Genomic DNA, 21,061 nt, shown 5'->3' on the forward strand with positions numbered 1-21,061 from the left:
GAGAATGTATACACACATAGAAATCGGCCACACCTAAGTCTCACACAACTAGTGCCACTAGTGGCTATTTCATGCAACATAAGCATACTTATATAGTGTACATGATTAGGGTGAAACCCTAATAACCCATGTCTTTTCCTTTCCAAGGATCCATGGGTTAAAAGCTCCATGGATCATCCATGGACTTCCATATAAGCCTAGCCCATTAACAAATGAGTGTTAGCCCACACTATATAAAACCAATAGCCCACAATCTAATTGGTCTTCCTTTTAATCTCTAAATTAATTCATAATTAATTTAAGACTAAGACTACTTAAATAACATCATATTAATATATTATAACTTACAATATATTAATAAACATATGTGTATAACTCTCATAAAATTATCCATGAATAGTTTGGATGAAATGCAACCCAAATGGACCATGCCGGGTCGGGTCAAGTATATACCAAATAAGTTATGGACTTAGACACCTTATCCAACAGCTCAAATATCGACTCATGCGTGCCTGCTCGGAAGACACGTGCTCAGGGTAGAACATCACCCTCTCATGGAACATCTTGGTGATCACTGTAACATACTCGATACCCTACTTGAGGGTCAAGAACTCCTGGGGCAAACGTTCCCTTTCCATCGGGGGAACGTACTCATCACGAATCATAATGTTGAACCTCTCCCAGGTCACCGCGGCAAGCTCTGCAGAGGAATAGTGCGCTGTCACAAACTTCCACCAGTCCTTCGCCCCTAAGCGAAGTTGGTTCAGGTCGAACCGAACTCTCAGATGCTCCGGACAAGAACACGTATAGAAGCATCCCTCAATATCAGAAATCCATCTCATTGCAGCGATCGAATCCTGCGTCCCATCAAACTCTGGTGGCTTCGTGTTGCTGAACTCTCAGTACAGCAACGAGTCACCCCCCTGTGACCTCGCAGCAGCAACGACTGTGGTGGTCGCAGCAACAACAGCATCAGTAAGAGCAGCGTAACGCTCATCAAAAGTCTCGATCGGGGTGGTCTTGATAGACCCAAACATCTCTGGTATCTCGGCTCGGATGGCAGCAGCCACCTCCTCGTGAATCAACATGCAGATCACTTCAATTATCTTTTACTTCAATCCTATGGCTTAAGTCAGATGTTACATCGAACTTGGTTCTCTGAACCACGTAACATACTCATCGTAGTCGGACTCAATTTGATATGACCACTAGGGTTGGAATAACAACAATCTTCTTAGTCATTACCGAAACGATGGTAACGACATGCTTGAATAAAACGGAATCAATTATTGGCTTCTTGGTAACCTTGTGACTTTCCCTGATCCAAGCGTGAGTCTTGTGCTTCCGGTAGTATATGCTTCTACTACCTTTCACACCTACTCATACTCGTCCCAAGTATTGTCTCACAGTTCCTAAGTCATAAAATCACAAAACAATTTAACACATACGAGTGTGTCCAAATAATCATAAAAATTTCCCTAGACTCTACCAGTACTTCTTCCATGCGTATCTTCAATCATCAATTCTGCTTCAACTCGGTTGGTGATGGAAATTCCAAATGATAGGAAAACTTTAGGAATTACACCAATCGTTCTATCATCCTGCCAATCAAATGTGTACATTCAGGTGTACCGTACTTCTCTAGATGTACTGCTATGTTATCAGACGTATTCTAAAGGAAAGATACCTCTCTTATGATATCTTCTGATAGGTATCATACTATCGTAAGCCATCTCATTTCCTCTATTTTATCAGTGTATCATGGTTCGCATCACTTCCTGAACTTCTGCCATTGTGATAGGTTCAGGTGCAGACGCAACGACCGATGCATGACCCATCTGATGGGTTTTAGCCAAAAGAACATCCTATGTGCTCATGCAAACCCTAATGCTTGTATCTAGGTTTCTCTATTGTACATGCAATGTATCCAAGACTTACAATCTTAGATCTAACATATTATAAACTGAAAGTAGGGTTTATAGAATTACCTTTGATTGTTATATAGCAATAACAATCACAAATCCTCCTTGTAATGACTTTAGAAAGCTTAGAGTCACAATTGTCACTCCTCTAATGGCTCAGAAACACCAAGAGCAAGAGGATGAAGAATAAGGAGAGAGGAGGCTGCCCAAAACGTCCAGAAACCCTAGTGGAACTCTTAGCCACGTTTTTGGGGCTTAAGGGTACTATATACACATGTAGGCTATTAGGGTTTTCAACTAGAAAACCCTAATCTAACTGCTTAAGCCCTAAGCAGCCCATGGACCCTTTTAGAATATCCCTTGGACGATTTCTAATGGGTTTCCCCATAGAATTCGTCCAACCTATTATTCCAAGGTGATCCATAGCCCAAATGCAATTATCTTATAATTACAGTTCCAGTCTCTTAAGTTTAATTAATCTCTTTTAGCCACAAAATCAATTATCAATTAATTCTTGACTAATATCAATTAAACAATATGATTTCTCCTTTAATATATTATTCTCATAATATACTAATAAATCATAATTAATCCTTTCTCTCCATAATTCATCCTATCAAGTTGCTTTGGTGAAGGCAACCCAAAAGGACCATGCACCATTGGGTCAAGTACATACCAAAATAGTTATGGACTTAGACACTAATCCAACAGTCTCCCACTTGGATAAGTCTAATAACTATTATGCGTATGATTTCATATCCTGATCCGCAATCGTAACTTTCAAAAGTCGCTGTCAACTCTGATCTTATCAAATACGCGTCCTTCAGATAAGGGATCATATATTCCTCCATTCTAGATATCGTATAAATATGAGACATGGATTACAATCATTCTCTCTATACTGTTTCCTGATTTCTGATTTATGACGATTGACAACAGACTACATTTGAACACATCAAATTAGTCCCGGCTTGGCCAAGCACTTAGGTGCCATCACTAGATCATCGAGGGGCCCAAAGACTTCGCTTTCATCCTACTTTGGATAAAAGGAATGGATAAACTTTGATTCAATGCTTGCTTGTACTCACTCACCGAATCACACACAATAATATGTTTTATGACACCAAGTTACTGGTGCGTTTACATATTATCAATGTGCAACCGACTCGCAAGATACAACTCACACATCTCGGTTTCAAGAATATAAAATGTTATCGTCTCACCAATCACTCGTGATAAAATCCATGAAGTGATCCAAGTGAGCGTGGGTTTAATCCAATGCTCAAATCATATTCATAAGCACTCATGAACGTTGCAGCAAACATTTGCTTATGTCTAATACACTTTAGACAATCCACACACCAATTCATGACAATCTTCATTCATACCTACTTCCAACATATGAACGACTGTGGTCCGTTCGAATAATTTGATTGTTCTGAACCAAGTTAATTATTCAGGAAGTCAAAACATGCAAAGTGAAACACAAGAATAATACTAATCCCATATGGCCCCAAACTCTAGGTATAAATAAAACATTTAATTTAATCACCATATTGATTACTCATTATTTGTTGTTTCGGGTAATCAACTTCTTACTTGAATTATTTCTACACTTGTCCCATGCTCTCAGCATGCACACAATGTTTACCTACGGTCCTTACTTTGTGAAATAGATCAAATGAACACATTTCCAATCATACTCATTTCACAACTCCCAATCCTTATCATAAGTATAAGAATATCAAATTCTTGTTACTTATGCTAGATTCTAACATTTTATGCAATGATTCTTTCGTAAAGTCATAGCTCAAAATCATCAAGACTTGGCCAATCTCTATCAGAAACAATTCTATAGATATGATGTCTCTCACTCAAAGCGCATTCCTTTGAACATCCTTCTTGCATAAAAGTTTCTAATCTATATATAGATTCTTAATATCCAACTCCCAATATGGAAACATTTCCATATTTGCCATATGACAATTCATTCTTAATAGAATCTTATCTATTCATAATAATGTCGATATGGTTCATCCAATACCATACTTCCAACTACTCACAAGCAACCAATCCTCAGCGATCTTTGGATCGTCCTTTGATAGTTGTTTAATTATCTTAGTCAAAAACCGATTCTAGTCCTTTTTCCCTCTAAATGTGCCAGACATTTGGAAAATTTTAGAATGGTCAAATATAATAGCACTAGCAATCAATCCTATACCCGAAGCGTATGGGATACGATGCATAATGTCTTATATAAAGATATGATACTTTATCAATCTTCTGCCATAACATTTAATGTGTCACATTCTCACAATTTGAACTATGAAGAGGGATGCCATAATCACAATCGAAATTTTGAGAACGCACTATGTATCCTTGACTAAATTTATTAACATTCCACAACCTAAGCCTTTAGATTTGAAATGAAGCATAATATTCTCTCCCTTAATTATAGCAAAACAACAATTCAATCCTTATGACTTTGCAAAGTATATCTCTTGTTTTCTATAATTAATATTGCTAATTTGCAATACTTTCCTTAATAATCATACAAGCACAACATTTATGCTCCCACTATCATGATGATTATTATCATATAAGCATAACACTTATGCTCCCACTAGCTTTGACATGTATTCAGAAAACAACTTAACTTCCAGAAAACAATACCTATTGAATTTCTTAAGTTCATATTTCTAATACCTAATGCTTTGATAATCTTTTATCTAAGCTTCTTAGTCTTATACACCTTTTCCTTAGATAGCTCATATGTGTGTCTAAACAATTCAAACTAATTGCCAAATCTCACAATTCGAATCATGGAAAGGGATACCGTAACCATAATCGAATTCAAGAATACAATTTCACAATCACTATCTTCTTAAAATCTCTCTTAGTGAAAGCATTTCCTCACAGCCATTTTCATGAAGGAGGGAATCTTATGACACTTAGATTTTAATGGTATATATGTTCCTATCCATGCGAATTTGTCAAAACCAAAGTTTGCGACAAATCCAAACTCATATGGACCGAACTTTCTCAATCTTGATTTCTTGCCTTATGGTAACACGAGTGCCCACCATGTCTTCCAAGTAGTTAAGTAGCTCACCCTTTCCTATCAATGTACTTTTCATTGATCAAGGTGCTTGCCTTTTATGCGTTCAAATGAGAACTCATAGAACTCACATGCACAATTAACTCAATTGGAATGGCACAGAAACAAAATAATGTCAACACGATGGGTTGTAAACCTCACATCGTGTGCTAGTGATGATCGATAAGGTTTATTCTTGATTTGTTCTTGAAACCTTTCAAGACCATTGAGACTCCCATTGACTTCTTGACATATAAGATTCTCTTGTCAATTAACATTTCTTGACAAACAAATATTCAAGAGTTAGTGTAGCTTTTATCAAGACAAAACACTTCACAAAATTGGTCTTAGTTGGTCTTTGTCTTATCCAAGACATCACAACTTTCCAATTTCAAATGTGCAAGAATAAGAAAACCTTCAAATTCTACATTTGATGAATGTTATAAACCTTCTTAAGACTTGTCACTCAATGTCACAATCTTAACTCTAAGACTTGTTTTGGAACGACGTATGGTTGACTTCTTGATTTAATGTAACGCCTGTTTTTCCGGGCTTGCCATATTTAGCAATATAATAGTCTAGGTTAACCTTTGTAACCCGTTTTGAAATAATAAGAACGTATTATTTGAGTGTTATGTGTTTTGTGCTTAATTGCTTAATTATGTGGTCTGATTAATTAAGAATAAAAATAAGCATCAAAATTTAAGTGTAAAATAAACTTAATATCTTTGGTTAATGTTGTAGTAGTTGAAACGAGGTTTCCGAATATATATAGAACGCCCAAATCTGACTTCGTATGAGGAAGTTATGATTTATCGAAGTTCCGGCTTAGCGGTATACAGCCTGTTATACTCGAATTGAGATCGAGCGGTTGTTAGCCGAAGCAATCTAAATGAGAGTCGAAGATCTCATTGTTGGTATCGAAGCGATAAAAAGTTAGGCGAGAACGGACGTCAAACGAAGAAGTTATGAATTTATAACGAAAGTTTCTGTCGCGGCCTATTAAAAATAATTAATAAAAATAAAGTCAAAATTAGCCGACGGAGTCTAAACGAAAGTCGTAGAGCGTAGTCTCACCTTCGCGTGGATATAAAGAACGTCGAAAACGGAGTTCGTATGAAGAAGTTATGAATTTCCGAAGTTTATTAATCATTTTGTATTTAAATTTAAATCAAAATTCGGAAGCATTATCCGAAGGAGTCACCGATCTGATCCGAGGTACGCCCCGCGTACTCCGAGGGATGTTGACACTCGCACTCGAGCACTTCGGATACGTAAGCAATGACGTTTTGGGCAGTACGCCCCGCGTACTCCGAGGCTCCAGCCTCTATAAAAGGGGATCCGAAGGCAGCCATAATTCTTGTTCATTTTCTTCTCTTCTCTCTAGTCTTTTGCATCGTTTTTCGTGCCGAAGCTACCCCGAAGCCCCGGTATCATACTCTAGCCCCGAGGCAAGTCCCGAGATCCCGAAGATCCCGAGAAGCGCGGTTCCCGAGTCGAAGCTCTGCCCGCGAAAAGTTCGATTTTCGAGGAGATCTTCCAGATCTGCTGTGGATTACTACTTCTATAAGCCGTAGTGTTGTCGGATCGTCTTCTGATCAAGTGAGTGTGTAGTTATTTCTTCTAATACAATAATACGAAGTATTTTATATAAAAATACGTGCTATGTGTATATATTTGGTTGTGTTATGTGTGAATGAGTATTCACTCTCTTCTATCTTATAGATCTGCTTATTTCTTTATGAGATATGTGTTATGTGTGTGTGTGCCTCATCTGTTATGTGATATATGTGTTGATTAAAGCATGCTATACAGGTTTTCTTTAAACTACGTATGAAAATATATATTTTATCTACTAATATGTTGGGTAGAACATGGGTAGATAGTTGGTGTGTAATAAACAGATGAGAGGCCTCGATGTTGTTGTTGTTGTTGATCTAGTTATTCAGCGGAGTATGGATAACGACCACGGACTCTTTCTAGACAGTCCAGTGGAACGCTAGCAGGTTCATAACCTGTAGGTGTTGTGAACGATGTGTTCACCGGTGTACTCTATCCCCCTCATGGTTGCCTTTAGGATATCTATTGTTGAGGAAACCCCTTCGCAGTGATGTCCGTCCCGATGAAAATCCTAGATTAGGTCCCTTGAGATAGTTGTTTTAGGGACGTAAAGTGAGGATAACGGGAATGGGTAATCGGGATAGTGTTTGGTTAGTGAAATTAAATATAACTTATTTATTGTGGGTTGAAAACCCTATATGCTCACCAGGCTCCCAAGCCTGACCCACTCAGTTTTATTTGTATTACAGGAAGTGGCACAAGGGCGTAAGATGGATGGATCATCTTGTTGTTTTGTTTACAAGTCTGTATATGTATATATTTGTTGAATGACTTGTAATGTTTATCGTTTATGCTTTATGGTCTGTATCGGAACATGACATCCCGAGTTTTGATTATATAATGAAATGCATCTCTTGATGAAATGCTTTGATAAATATTATTTTATCATGTTTTGTTTTGGGAACAAATTCCGCAACTCTTTCAAATCAAAAGGATTTACTCTGAAATTATTTAAAAGCATAAATGAAAATCGGTCTTTTCTGGCCGAGATTTTGGGGATGTCACATTTAACCATTTCTTTAATTCTTGATTCCTCTTCTCAGACATACAATTGCACTGAGACTCACTTAGAGAATCAATTGAGATATGGTTCTTAATCATTAAGACCTATCATAAAACATAATAAAAGTACTCTCCCTTCTTCTTAGAATAGAGAAACTTTTATCTTTCTGCCTACTTGATTCTTCTTATTCGTTCTGCCATTGATTTAAACTCTTTCAATAAAATCGGAATTACACTTAATCTTATAAGTATAATCATATTTACTAAACCTTTAGTAAATCATGACGAATATCTTTGTCACTCTTGTGGTGGACTTGATCAATACACAACCTTGTGTACTCGATCTCCTAGTCCTTCACTTGACACTTTGTCAACGAATTAGTCTAATTTCCAAATATGAAAATTTTCATTCATCATGCAACCAAGTTGTATGATTCCAAGTTTCTTTCCAATTGAAACTTGGGCGATGAGAAACTTTCCCTATTTGGTAAATTCTTGACATTTCCACAAATAACATAATTAAGAATCAAATCCATTATTGCTAATAATAGAAACCTTCAAACATCAATTTTTTATACACGCCATTTCAAGGATAAATAAATAATATAAAATCCAAATTTATTTTATTGCGGAAAAATTTGTCCTTACACTGCAATTCAATTAAAAAACTATGTTAATACATATTTCTTAGCAATATTATTCTAACTCCAAGTAGTAGCTTAAGATTTTAATCTTCAAGTAATGCGATCGAAATCCATTTCTTCACGATTAGATTTCGCTCACTTCTTCCCTTAAGTTTCCTCTCTTTTCTTTGATCCTACAAAACATCGAAATGTAATCTTATGACATCATGTATTAAGAATCTAGAATAGGAGCTTAAAAGAGTTAGTTAATGGATTTTACCTAAAGTAGAGCCATATGTTTTGACTCTCCCATCTCTTAGATCTCCTAGGTAAATATGGCAGCTTCGTCTCCAATGCCCCTTCTCTTGGCAATAAAAGCAAATTGACTCTTTTGGAACAGCACACGTAACTGCTTCTGACTTTGCCTTTCTCTTATGATCAAACTTTTCGATCATGGCATGCTTTTCTTTGCCATTTCCTATATCCATAGAGGTCAGGAAGGAAGATCCACCGATCAACTTTGCTTTTCCAGTGCGCCAAATCATTGCTGATTCAGTAGCAATAAGCATATAGGTGAGATCGATGAGGGTTACGTCGTGGTTCATCATATAATACTCTCTTACGAACTCACTATATGAGTTAAGAAGTGACTAAAGAACCCAGTCAACAGCCAGCTCCTCATAGACAACAGACCCTAACATTCTTAACTTATCAATGTGTGACTTCATCTCTAGGACGTGTGCACACACTGGCTTTCCTTCTTCATGTTTACTTGCCAAAAGGGCTTGAGTGAGTTTGAATTTTTTCAATCTTATGAACTTGTGGGTTAGGGAGAACAATAGGAGGAGATGGAGGAAGTGAAGCATGATCTCGTGTTCCTCGATAGAATCGTGGAATATCATCTTCATGTGAAAAGCTTGTTCCACAGGATTTGGGAAGACCATAGTTGTCATACTTTGACATCTACAAAACGGGAGAAAAATTCAAGCTAGTTGATTGATTGAGTCCTTAATAAATCACCCAAATGAGATATTAAGGCTAGGACCCAACACAATACTCTACAACTTGGGAGAGGGATGTCGTAACCCAAATTGCAGAACATTTGAAGGTAAGTGAATGACGATTCACTAATTTCCACCATGAAAAACAAAAAAGGAAATTTAAGTTTTAAATCTATTGAAAATTCCTAGATCTTTTGAGATTCATTGAACTTTTCAATGGCATGTTTAAATCTCGATATGCCCCTCGATTTGTAACTGGGATGCCGAGGATCACAAAACATGGTGTGAATAACCATGCAAACTTACATGGTGCCCTCAATGTTACAATCACCTATTCGATGTGCCGGTTAACCACACATGCTCCACTGAACTATGACAAACATTGAGTCACCCTTTGCTACCTTTGCTTAGAACCATTTAGTGTGCCGGTTAACCACACACGCTCCACTAACGTCTTCGCAAGGGTACAAAGCGTAATTTCATGGAATTGCATCAATTCACTTTCGCCTAAAGTAACTAAGATTGGGAATTTTGTAAAAGCATTTAGTTACTTTTGTACTTCATTATACTTATAATAGAAGTTTTATGTCCTATCCTACCCGTTCGGCTAACGACCATCCACTAGTCAAGAGTGTCGTGGGTAAGAGTGGATACCCATTCAATCGCCATTTTATAGGCAATTTCCTTAAACACCCCTTATAGACCACCTTCGTGAATGAGGCCTACTAACGGTAAGACTGACTTTTACTCATACATATATATAATATTAGACTTTTAATGTTATATATAGTATAGAGTGTATTTTACACTTTTAAAACACTGGGTGTTCTAATTTAATAAATTATACTTTTAATTTAATTAAATGTAAACCAAAACTATATGGGTTTATTAAATCTCTTTTAATTATACACCTTAATTAATTAATAAAACCATAGGGGTGTGATTTGAACTTTTCAAAAACAATACTAGGGTTTCAGAATTTTAACATTTCTAAATTAAACTTTTAATCAACTTTTAAATTCCAAAACTTGAGGGCAAGTTTTGAAACATTTCAAAACATTAGGGTTTCAACTATTTAAAATTCAAAAACAAAACCTTTAAGTTCAAATTTAAACCATAAAATTTACATGGGCACAATAGAAACTTTTTCACAACACAAGGATCCAATAAAAAATAATAGAAATTAAACAATTAATTTGTCATTATCTATATTTGACCTAATTTCAATTTCTTGCAAGATAAATTACCCAATTAATACAAATAATCAATCTTTAATCATATAAGGAAGTTATTATCTAATCAATTGGTAATTATCTTGTGTTTTGGCAAGGATAATCTATTAAAAACATTGAAAATCGTATTTTATAAGTTTAAAACGAATATGGTAATTATCCTTAAGCAAAACAACAATAAAATCCGAAATTCCCTCTGTCTGACGCTCTGACTCGCCGAGTCACACATTGGAACTCGCCGAGTAGGGCAGAATCGTCGAGTCCATGTGGTGACTCGCCGAGTCAGTTCGAACAGAAGGCCAGAATTCAATTTTCAGTTAATAATTCAACACAGAATCACATACAACAGAAACCAATCAAGGCTCTGATACCACTGATGGGTTTTAGCCAAAAGAACATCCGATGTGCTCATGCAAACCCTAATGCTTGGATCTAGGTTTCTCTATTGTACATGCAATGTATCCAAGACTTACAATCTTAGATCTAACATATTATAAACTGAAATTAGGGTTTAGAGAATTACCTTTGATTGTTATATAGCAATAACAATCACAAATCCTCCTTGTAATGACTTTAGAAAGCTTAGAGTCACAATTGTCACTCCTCTAATGGCTCAGAAACACCAAGAGCAAGAGGATGAAGAATAAGGAGAGAGGAGGCTGCCCAAAACGTCCAGAAACCCTAGTGGAACTCTTAGCCACGTTTTTGGGGCTTAAGGGTACTATATACACATGTAGGCTATTAGGGTTTTCAACTAGAAAACCCTAATCTGACTGCTTAAGCCCTAAGCAGCCCATGGACCCTTTTAAAATATCCCTTGGACGATTTCTAATGGGTTCCCCCATAGAATTCGTCCAACCTATTATTCCAAGGTGATCCATAGCCCAAATGCAATTATCTTATAATTACAGTTCCAGTCCCTTAAGTTTAATTAATCTCTTTTAGCCACAAAATCAATTATCAATTAATTCTTGACTAATATCAATTAAACAATATGATTTCTCCTTTAATATATTATTCTCATAATATATTAATAAATCATAATTAATCCATTCTCTCCATAATTCATCCTATCAAGTTGCTTTGGTGAAGGCAACCCAAAAGGACCATGCACCATCGGGTCAAATACATACCAAAATAGTTTTGGACTTAGACACTAATCCAACACCATCACATTCTTAGGCTCAGGTTGTCATCTTCCCCGGATATTTCCTAGTCTGTCTTTACCATGACGTTTTGTACACCCAAGCAGACGTTCGGTGTACCGAGGCGAGATTTTTAAGATAGGAAAGATTTTATTTACGATAGACGTATAGATCTCCTTGTCACACCAGAAAATTATATGACAGTTCTAATACCGTAATCAAACGTTTAGAAATCTGAACACATAAAATTTCCAGATCCGGTCGGCAACAGACCATAAATCTGAACAAATAATAGCATATAAGGCATCTTTATAGCTATAACATAAAACATTTAGCACATAAAACATTTTAGGCATCTTTCCTAAAATAAACTAGTGCCTGTGTCTAAAATATAGCAGACACTCATCTCACAACCATCGCTTAGCATTCTAAGTTTAAGTCTAGAAATTTCCTACAAATTCCTAGTTCTCTTAAACTAATGCTCTGATACCAACTGTGACATCCCCATTTTTCACGGCCAGAAAAGACCGATTCCGTTTATGCTTTATAAAAATCAGAGTACCTCTTTTAATAAAAATGTTGCGGAATTTGTTCACAGTAAAACATGATAAATACGTTATCAAAGCATTTCTGAAGAAAAATATTTTTATTCATTTTAAAACATTTGGGATGTCATCGCTAATACAAAAACATAAGCATAAACAGAACTTACATTCATTATCGCTAGTGATTTACATCTCCTTAATCTCTCAGTGTAATGTGACATCATAACAACCCCTGTGATATAAATAAACTGAGTGGGTCAGGTTGGGAAACCTGGTGAGTACGAAGGGTTTTCAACCCACAATAATATAATTATTATGTTCAAACAATCAAGCAATGAACCCAATTACCCATACCCATTATCTTCTTTATTCCTAAGGATCTACACTAAGAATCAATTATTTCTCGTTCACTCATTCCTAAGGATCATCCTAAGAAATTGACACGAAGTCCATCGTTGCCACGGTTTACACAACGGGCACTAAGTCTGCATAGTTGCCAGGGTTTAGGCATCAAGTATGCATGATCACCAGGGTTTAGACATCAAGTCTGCATGATCACCAGGGTTTAGGCATCAAGTCTGCATGATCACCAAGGTTTAGAGTACACCGGGTGAACACATCGTTCACAACACTTACAGGTTGCGAGTCTGCTAGTGTTCCATTGGACTGTCTAGAATAGTATGTGGTTGTCATCCATACTCTGATGAATGATGGAGCCATCGTTTGGGAAAAGGCTTCTCATATCGTCCACCCCTCACCCTCACCTCGTGGTTTATAACACCTCTAAACTCATCATCCAACTCATATTACATCTACCCATGTTTTACCCCAACATTATCGTAGATATAAAATACATATACAATTTAAATCATTTAAAACATGTATAAAATCGTTCATCCAGCATAGACAACAAGTATTCAGATAATATGCACGCATAGCACGTAATTTATATAAAATACTTCATATCTATGTGTAAGATGAAAGTAACTATGCACTCACTTGATTAGGTGGTGACTCGGCACTCGGAAAACACTCTGTTACTCTTAAAATAATTTTCCTCGACAAAACCTAGTATCATTACCACTAGAGTTTAGTCTAACGTTAACTGCGACTAATTAATAGTCTAGCTATTATTATTATTATATAAGCGTTAAACAACACCCTATATAAATCATAATAATAGCCCAAATAATTATTTTAAGGTCCTAATAGCATTACTATATTGAAACATAAGTTATACTAAAGATAGGGTAGCCATAACTCACTTACAGCGGGTTTTCTCGAAAAAAGGGCTTCGCTGGAGCAGCGTTTCCGAGCCGAAAGACTCTTTTTCTCGGGACTCTGGGAGCCTCGGGGCTTCCTTCGGGTGCTAGGGAGGTTCCTTAGGCTTTTTTTTGGGGGGGGGGGGGGGGTGGGGGTTAGAGAGAGAGTTTAGAGAGAGAAAGTGAAGTTGAATCTTCAATCTCAATTTTTTTTAACGACAATCTGATTTACTCCTAAACTATTCGTAAATTCATCTGTTTTAGACGAAATTTGAATCTTCAATCTCAAGAAGAAAAAACAATATGTGATATCCTTGAACTAGAAATCTTTTTAAATGGACCCTACCTCCGGTATGATCCTTTTTGGTTGTTCCTTACTTGATAGATCATGAAAGTAGACTTTGAGTTAATGATGCATCTAGACTAATAATTAGTCGCAATAAATATTATACTAAAATCTAGTGGTAATAATAGTAGATTTTCTTCGAAGGAAATCATATTGTTAAGAAGCGAAAAGCTGCTCGAATTTCGAGTCGTTACTTTAACGAGTGAGTGCATAGTTACTTTCATCTTACACATAGATATGAAGTATTTTATATAAATTACGTGATATGTGCGTATATTATATGTATACTTGCTATCTATGCTGGATGAACGATTTTATACATGTTTTTAAATGATTTAAACTGTATATGTATTTTATATCTACAAAATATGTTAGGTAATTGGTAGATAAATGATGAGGGATGAAAGCTGATATAGAGGAACATTGGCAGTATGGACATAGTGCCCTATAGGTGAGCATTGACATCAATGGACTTAGAACCCTATAGATGAGCATTGGCAGCTGCGCCACAACCTGTAGATTTTTTTGATCTACGATGTACACTAAACATCCTAGCAGCTGAGCTCTACCGATTGTATTGGCAGCTACGCCTAATAGAGAACATCACAACCCTGGCAGCTGCGTTTAAAGGATAATATCGGCAGCTGCGCCTCATAGAGAATATCACAACCCTGCTAGCTACGCTTAAAGGATAATTTCGGCAGCTGTGCCTCATAGAGAATGTCACAATTATGACAGCTGTTCCTGAATGGTAATATTGACAGTTGTGCTTAATATATAACATTGACAGTTGTGTCATTGGCAACGATGGACTTCGTGTCTATTCCTTAGGACAATCCTTAGGAATGAATGATTGAAGAATAACCGATTTTAAGGGAAGATCCTTAAGAGTAAAGAAGATAATGGGGATGGGTAACTGGGTTGACGGTTTGATGTTTAAACATAATAATTATATTATTGTGGGTTGAAAACCCTATGTACTCACCAGGTTTCCCAACTTGACCCACTCAAGTTTATTTGTATCACAGGTGTCGATATGAAACTGCTTTACACTGAGAGATTTAAAAAGATGTAGATCACTAGTGTAAATGAATGTAAGTTTTGTTTATGTTTATGTTTATGTATTGACGATGACATCCTAATGTTTTAAAAATGAATAAAATACATTTCTTCGGAAATGCTTTGATAATATATTTATCATGTTTTTCTGGGAACAAATTCTACAACATATTTCTTTAAAAGATACTCTAATTTTCAAAATAAAACATAAACAAATCGGTCTTTTCTGGCCGTGAAAATAAGGATGTCACAATTGGAAACAATGAATTTACCTTAATTGAAAAATGAAAAAATTTATCGTGATTTTTGGGATGTTACAGATCACCTCGCGTGAATTGAACTCGTCATACGTTGGGACGATTTGTCCACACCTAATGTGTACAATCAATGCTACCAAAGATCCCTGAAAAACCATATTTAGCTTGATGCACGAAATACAACTATTCGACATTACTTTTAGTCGAATGTTGCAAATATATGTCACAGTAAATCTCTATAACATAATCACAAAAATGATATGTACATTCTCGACCCGCCCTCTTAGAAAATTTTCAAATACTCATCTGATGTGTCTGCGACTATGACGTACGCTAATTGTCTACGAGGTGTCATACATTTTTGTATTGTAGTAAACGACTTTTACATCTCACATCCCATTTCAATTGGAAATACTCATAATTATTTTACAAATCTCTAGCTATACATATGAATATATTTCTACTATTACCAAATTAATGTATTATTTAAAAGAAACTCAAAGAGTATATATATTTTTTTCACATAAACTTCAATATAGGCATGTAATATATTATTACAAAGCTTTAAAAGAACATTATTCAAATTTTTTTTTTTAAACGACAATCTAATTTACTCCTAAACTATTCGTAAATTCATCTGTTTTAGACGAAATTTGAATCTTCGATCTCATGAAGAAAAAACAATATGTGATATCCTTGAACTAGAAATCTTTTTAATACAACTAAATCAAATACCATATTATTATATCCATATTCAACGTATACAAAGATGATTGGAATTAATATTTTTCCGAATTAACCAATAATATAATGATTCATGACTATCATACCTTAATGATAATAATAGCTCTTTATTTTTTTGGAAAACTAAAAGAAATTGTTGAAATTGGGATGACCAAAAAATTCAAACACGCCGGTCATTTCAGTTGGGAACATCGAGAACAGTCCCGTTATGTTGCATGCTTTGAAGTGGACGCTACAACATGACTTTAAACCCCCCCTCCCCTCCTTATGGTACACACCCCGCACCCAACCAAATCCCTCCCCTTCCAGACTCCAGACGCTTCTTCTCTTCCGACACCACCTAAAATCTAGGGTTTCCATTGCTTCTATCCCTTTAATTTTGTCTGCAAAATCCACCATTCCCTGTTTCTCATCCTCAAATCCTCCGCATTGCTCCTCATTTCCCCTTGTTCAGACCTCTTTTAATCTTCGATTTAACAAAATCCGACATTTTCTCTGTTAATTTTGCATCTTCGGTCAACTATCGACTGGGACTTTCAATGGCGAAGACGAAACCTGGAAAGAAAGATTTGGATACCTACACAATCAAGGGCACAAACAAAGTTGTTCGACGTATATCATCTCTCTCTCTCTCTCTCTCTCTCTCTTGTTCTCTTTCAGTGCGTAGATTTCTCTCCCGGTTTTGATTTTTGACTGTCATTGACTTGTTGGTTGGTAGGGATCTTTCAAACAGATGTGTTAGAACATTTACTTGTTCAAAAGAAAGGGGATTGGGGATTGTGTGTATATATATCGCATGCGTTTGTTATCTAGGGTAAATTAAAGTGTTGATTTTTGAAGCTTCGACTAGTATTGACGGCGATTTGACTTGTTTTCGCAGCTGGAGATTGTGTGTTAATGCGGCCATCTGATTCTGATAAGCCTCCATACGTTGCTCGAGTTGAAAAGCTTGAAGCGGATCACAGAAACAATGTGAAGGTTCGCGTTAGGTGGTATTATCGTCCTGAAGAGTCCATCGGAGGTCGAAGACAATTTCATGGCGTGAAAGAGCTTTTTCTTTCTGATCACTATGATATGCAGAGTGCTCATACGATTGAAGGGAAATGTATAGTTCACTCTTTCAAGAACTACACGAAGCTTGATAATGTTGGCACTGAAGACTACTTCTGTCGCTTTGAGTACAAGGCTGCTACCGGTGGTTTCACCCCTGATCGTGTTGCAGTGTGAGTCCTACATCTTGCTCTTAATTCTGACAACTTATCTAAGTTTTTTTTTATCTGTTAATGGTGCGAATTAGGGTTCTTTTTTGACATGAAGGTACTGCAAATGTGAAATGCCCTACAACCCTGATGACTTGATGGTTCAATGCGAAGGATGCAAGGACTGGTATGATAATCTTTTGTCTCAAAACTATATAATTTTCGATAAAGAAGAAGAACGTATCCCATGCTTGAAAGTTGAAACCTTTAGGGCTAATAATGAATTTATAATCGAGGAGAATTCTACTTCTACTTCTACTAATGTACAAATATAATGATGATGTTATTGCCATAATAAAAAAAATGTTGCCATAAATCTTTAGGACGCAACTACCCATCTACGCACATTAGTGATTTACTTTGTTAAAAAAGAAACAAAATATTCTCATAATCAGTTTCTATAATTAAACCTAATAAAACATTTAAAAGTGTAGCTATTTGTTTTGACGTTTTTCTATACATATCTTATAGATACATATACAATCATGGGTATAAATAAGCAATCGTCTGTTTCTGTTTATATTATTTTGTTCTTTAAATTGTGTAGGTTTCATCCTTCTTGCATGGGTATGACAATTGAAGAAGCTAAAAAATTGGACCAGTTTTTGTGCTCAGATTGTTCCTCTGATGATGATGCAAAAAGACCATCGAACCCTTTCCCAGTTTCACCATCTTCAGATGTCAAGGTGAAAATCCATTTGTTAAGTCCTTACTAAATAAGGAAACCCTCATTTACATGTCTTTCTTTATCAAGTAAAAATCAAACCCTCATAAACTGTCTGAATGGGTAAAGTGGTTTGTTTTTGTCTAGACGGAATAAACTGTCTGAATGAGAGACAAAATGACCATTTTACCCTTGCATTTCAAAAAAAAATCACATTTTTTTTAATAAATATTTTGGTGATGTAGGTTGAGCCAAAGCGTAGAAAACGATGAGTGAGTGTGTGCAAAGAAAAGAAGGGGGCAATGAAAGATTTTCTTGAGTATTGTTGTTGTGGGGAAAAAATTGTATAGTGCAAAGAAGAGAGTGAGTGTGTGCTTTGGTTGCACAATGAAATAAGCTTTTGTGTTATTTATTGTGTGAAATTTAACCACCAATCTATCTGTCTTTGCATATCAAGGTTAATGCTAGACTAGACTAGACTTTAAATTTATGAGACACAAAAGATCAAATTTAGTGTGAAAGATTAACCTTTCAACTCGGAAATGTTTTCATCTATTTTTCCTTTTACTTCTTGAGTAATTTGTTTTATCATGTGTATCTCTTTTACTTGTAGAAGGTTGTGGAAATCGTTAAATCTAGGGACTAGTTGAGCCTAAGGACGCTAAGTTGTGAAGCAATTAATTTTAAAAGACATTAAATACAAATGATATTATAAGCCCAAAGTGGCGAATAATTATATTATATGATCAATTAGTTTCAAGTGTCAAACCTAAAGAAGAAGACTCTTGTGGAACAACAAACTGAAAATAATATAAACAAAAAGTAGCCGACTCTTGTTGAACAACATGCTAAAAATAATGTACGTGTTTAGTTGTTGAGTGTTAATATGAAATGTATATGATCGATGAGAGTTTCTTTTGATAAGAGAGTAGATAAAATTGATAATTTAATCTTATTTATTGTGATGTTTTTTTATATATTATTTTCCACCATTTGACCGATTTTTGATGCCCGAGTGGATTTCTATTGAGATTTTTACCGAGTTTGACCAAAGACATTTTATAAATCCTACTTGGTCAAAGTCCATCGATGCTGATTTTTACAATTCTTGATTACAAAGCGTATACCTGACAATTCGTGTATTCGTGTCATGAAAACGTGTCAACCACGAATTTGATACGATACGATTACACGATGAGAAATAAACTTTATCTTAATTTTTAAGATGTATTCGTGTCATGTATCCATTTCGTGTTGTCTCTCACATATTCGTGTTTTCGTGTCTGAAATTGTTAGGTCTAAGTCAGAGCGAACAAATTCATCATGAGTTCTATCTTTTGATTCATATACTTTTTTTTCTATGTCTCTTAGACTATTAGGTGTGGGCAACATATTATTACATGTTACCACACCCAAAAGGTGTCATGTCAAGATCCTACTCATACATGGTGTTATAATATCCAATGTGGAAATGGGCAACATCTAATAACATGTAATAACACCAATCATTTTCTATGTTATTATTATTTTTTTTGATGTTTTTTTTTATATTTCGAATTTGATTATTTATTTATTTATTTATTTATTTATATTTGAAAAGTAAAAATAAAATTTTAATAAAACTTAAATTAAAAGCAACATTAAAAAAATTACAACAAAACACAAAAACATTTAAAAACATAAAAAGCAAAAAAAAAATGATAAAACCTACGTTTTTGGCCTAAAACTATTCATCTTCATCTTCGTGACCAACATAGATGTAATCCGCAAAGTCTTCACGGAGTTGCTTGTGTTTTCGCTGATCTTGAATATCAACCACTCTATGTAAATATTCCGAGGTCCCTGGTTGAAATTGCACATGTCTTGGCTCCGTAGGTGAATACGTTGCAATATTGCGTCCTTTATCTTCGACAACCATGTTATGCATTATGATACATGCATACATGATATATCATAGAGTATCTAACTCATAAGGTCTCGCCGCATGTTCAACTATGTGCCATTTTGATTTCAAAACCCCAAAAGCACGTTCAACGTCCTTACGTGCTCCTTCTTGTCGTCTCTTGAAATATTTGTCTCTTGGATCTATTGGGTGTCGAAACGCCTTCACAAGCATGAAATATTGTGGATATATTCCGTCTGTAAGGTAATACCCAAACTTATATTCATTTCCATTCACTGTGAAAGGAGCATCTGGGGCTTTTCCTGACAAAAGATCGTCAAATATTGGTGATTGATCGAGAATGTTGACGTCGTTGTTAGAACCCGCAACCCCGAAAAAAGCATGCCAAATCCATAAATCTTGTGAAGCAACATCCTCTAATACCAACAAATGCGCTCCATGATGACCGCTCGAATACTGGCCTTTCCACGCCATGGGGCAATTTCTCCATTTCCAGTGTGTGCAGTCAATGCTCCCAAGCATACCCAAAAAACCATGTCTTTCTTCATGCGCCGCATATAGTTGTTGTATATCATGCAACGAAGTTTTGCGCAAGTATTGGCCACCGAAGGTTTCGACAACACCTCTTGCCAATAAATACAAACTTTCTCGTGCGGTCCTCTCAGACATTCTCATATAATCGTCAACAGAATCGGGCGACTCCCCCATTGCCATAAGTTTAATTGTAGCTACACATTTTTGCAACCCTGTGAAGCCTCGTTTGCCTCTAGCATCATATCTCATTTGGAAAAATTCATATCTAATTAAATATTAAACATGTAAAAATTGTATTTATTTTATCTAAAAGTGACATTTTGTAAATTATAAAAGTTGAATCAAACGATACCTTGCTTCCATAGCGTTGACTATCCTTTCAAAGACATTTTTTCGCAAACAAAATCTTCTTTTGAAATCGTTTGGCTGGTAGACACAATTATCCGCAAAGTAATCGTTAACTAGTCGCCGATGTCCTTTCTTACGATCTCTATTTAACGCCGCACGTCGCGTGAGTAGTGGAGCTGGATCTGGCTGTAGTAGGCTGTCTGTGTAATACCGGTACATCATACTCACGAACAAATCGTCTTCGTCGTTATTATCATTGTACGGATAAGCCGGATCAAATTCATTTATAGTTGATTGATTTTTGTGTTTGTGTTTTGAGTGATATAGAAATAGAGATAGATATAGAGAAATATATGTAGTAAAAAAAATGAGGTATATATATATATAAAATGAAAATGTAATTAGTAATTTTCTTTTATTAAAGTTACCGTTTTTAAACGGTTTGAATTTGCAAACGGTCGATTTTTTACGCGTTACGAGACGTTACCACCATCGTAC

At 35.7% G+C, this 21,061-nt stretch overlaps 2 protein-coding genes across 2 annotated transcripts; one reads left to right on the forward strand and one right to left on the reverse strand.

The window, feature by feature from the left end:
* The first annotated feature begins 16,105 nt into the window (after positions 1 to 16,105).
* Positions 16,106 to 18,345, forward strand: LOC111921129 (chromatin remodeling protein EBS). The gene is made up of 5 exons (XM_023916707.3): positions 16,106 to 16,467; positions 16,736 to 17,078; positions 17,173 to 17,241; positions 17,662 to 17,800; positions 18,024 to 18,345. The coding sequence occupies exons 1-5, from the start codon at positions 16,395 to 16,397 to the stop codon at positions 18,048 to 18,050; spliced, it is 651 nt and encodes a 216-aa protein (XP_023772475.1). The 5' UTR covers positions 16,106 to 16,394; the 3' UTR covers positions 18,051 to 18,345.
* Positions 18,346 to 19,729: 1,384 nt separating this feature from the next.
* LOC111921132 (uncharacterized) lies at positions 19,730 to 20,782 on the reverse strand. Its single transcript, XM_023916714.2, has 2 exons — positions 20,568 to 20,782; positions 19,730 to 20,480 (listed from the first exon to the last, which is right to left on the reverse strand). Exons 1-2 carry the CDS (start codon positions 20,780 to 20,782, stop codon positions 19,730 to 19,732), a joined length of 966 nt encoding a protein of 321 aa, XP_023772482.2.
* Between the last annotated feature and the right edge of the window lie 279 nt (positions 20,783 to 21,061).

Source organism: Lactuca sativa, chromosome 9, assembly GCF_002870075.4.
Source record: "Lactuca sativa cultivar Salinas chromosome 9, Lsat_Salinas_v11, whole genome shotgun sequence".
Lineage (NCBI taxonomy): Eukaryota > Viridiplantae > Streptophyta > Magnoliopsida > Asterales > Asteraceae > Lactuca > Lactuca sativa.

Excerpts from the sequence above, each read along its gene's own strand:
- LOC111921129 (XM_023916707.3), top strand. The coding sequence starts at position 16,395 with ATGGCGAAGACGAAACCTGGAAAGAAAGATTTGGATACCTACACAATC. Across the intron at positions 17,242-17,661 it reads TGCGAAGGATGCAAGGACTG|GTTTCATCCTTCTTGCATGG; the intron begins GTATGATAATCT and ends TAAATTGTGTAG. Across the intron at positions 17,801-18,023 it reads CACCATCTTCAGATGTCAAG|GTTGAGCCAAAGCGTAGAAA; the intron begins GTGAAAATCCAT and ends TTGGTGATGTAG.
- LOC111921132 (XM_023916714.2), bottom strand. The coding sequence starts at position 20,782 with ATGTACCGGTATTACACAGACAGCCTACTACAGCCAGATCCAGCTCCA. Across the intron at positions 20,481-20,567 it reads GTCAACGCTATGGAAGCAAG|ATATGAATTTTTCCAAATGA; the intron begins GTATCGTTTGAT and ends ATATTTAATTAG.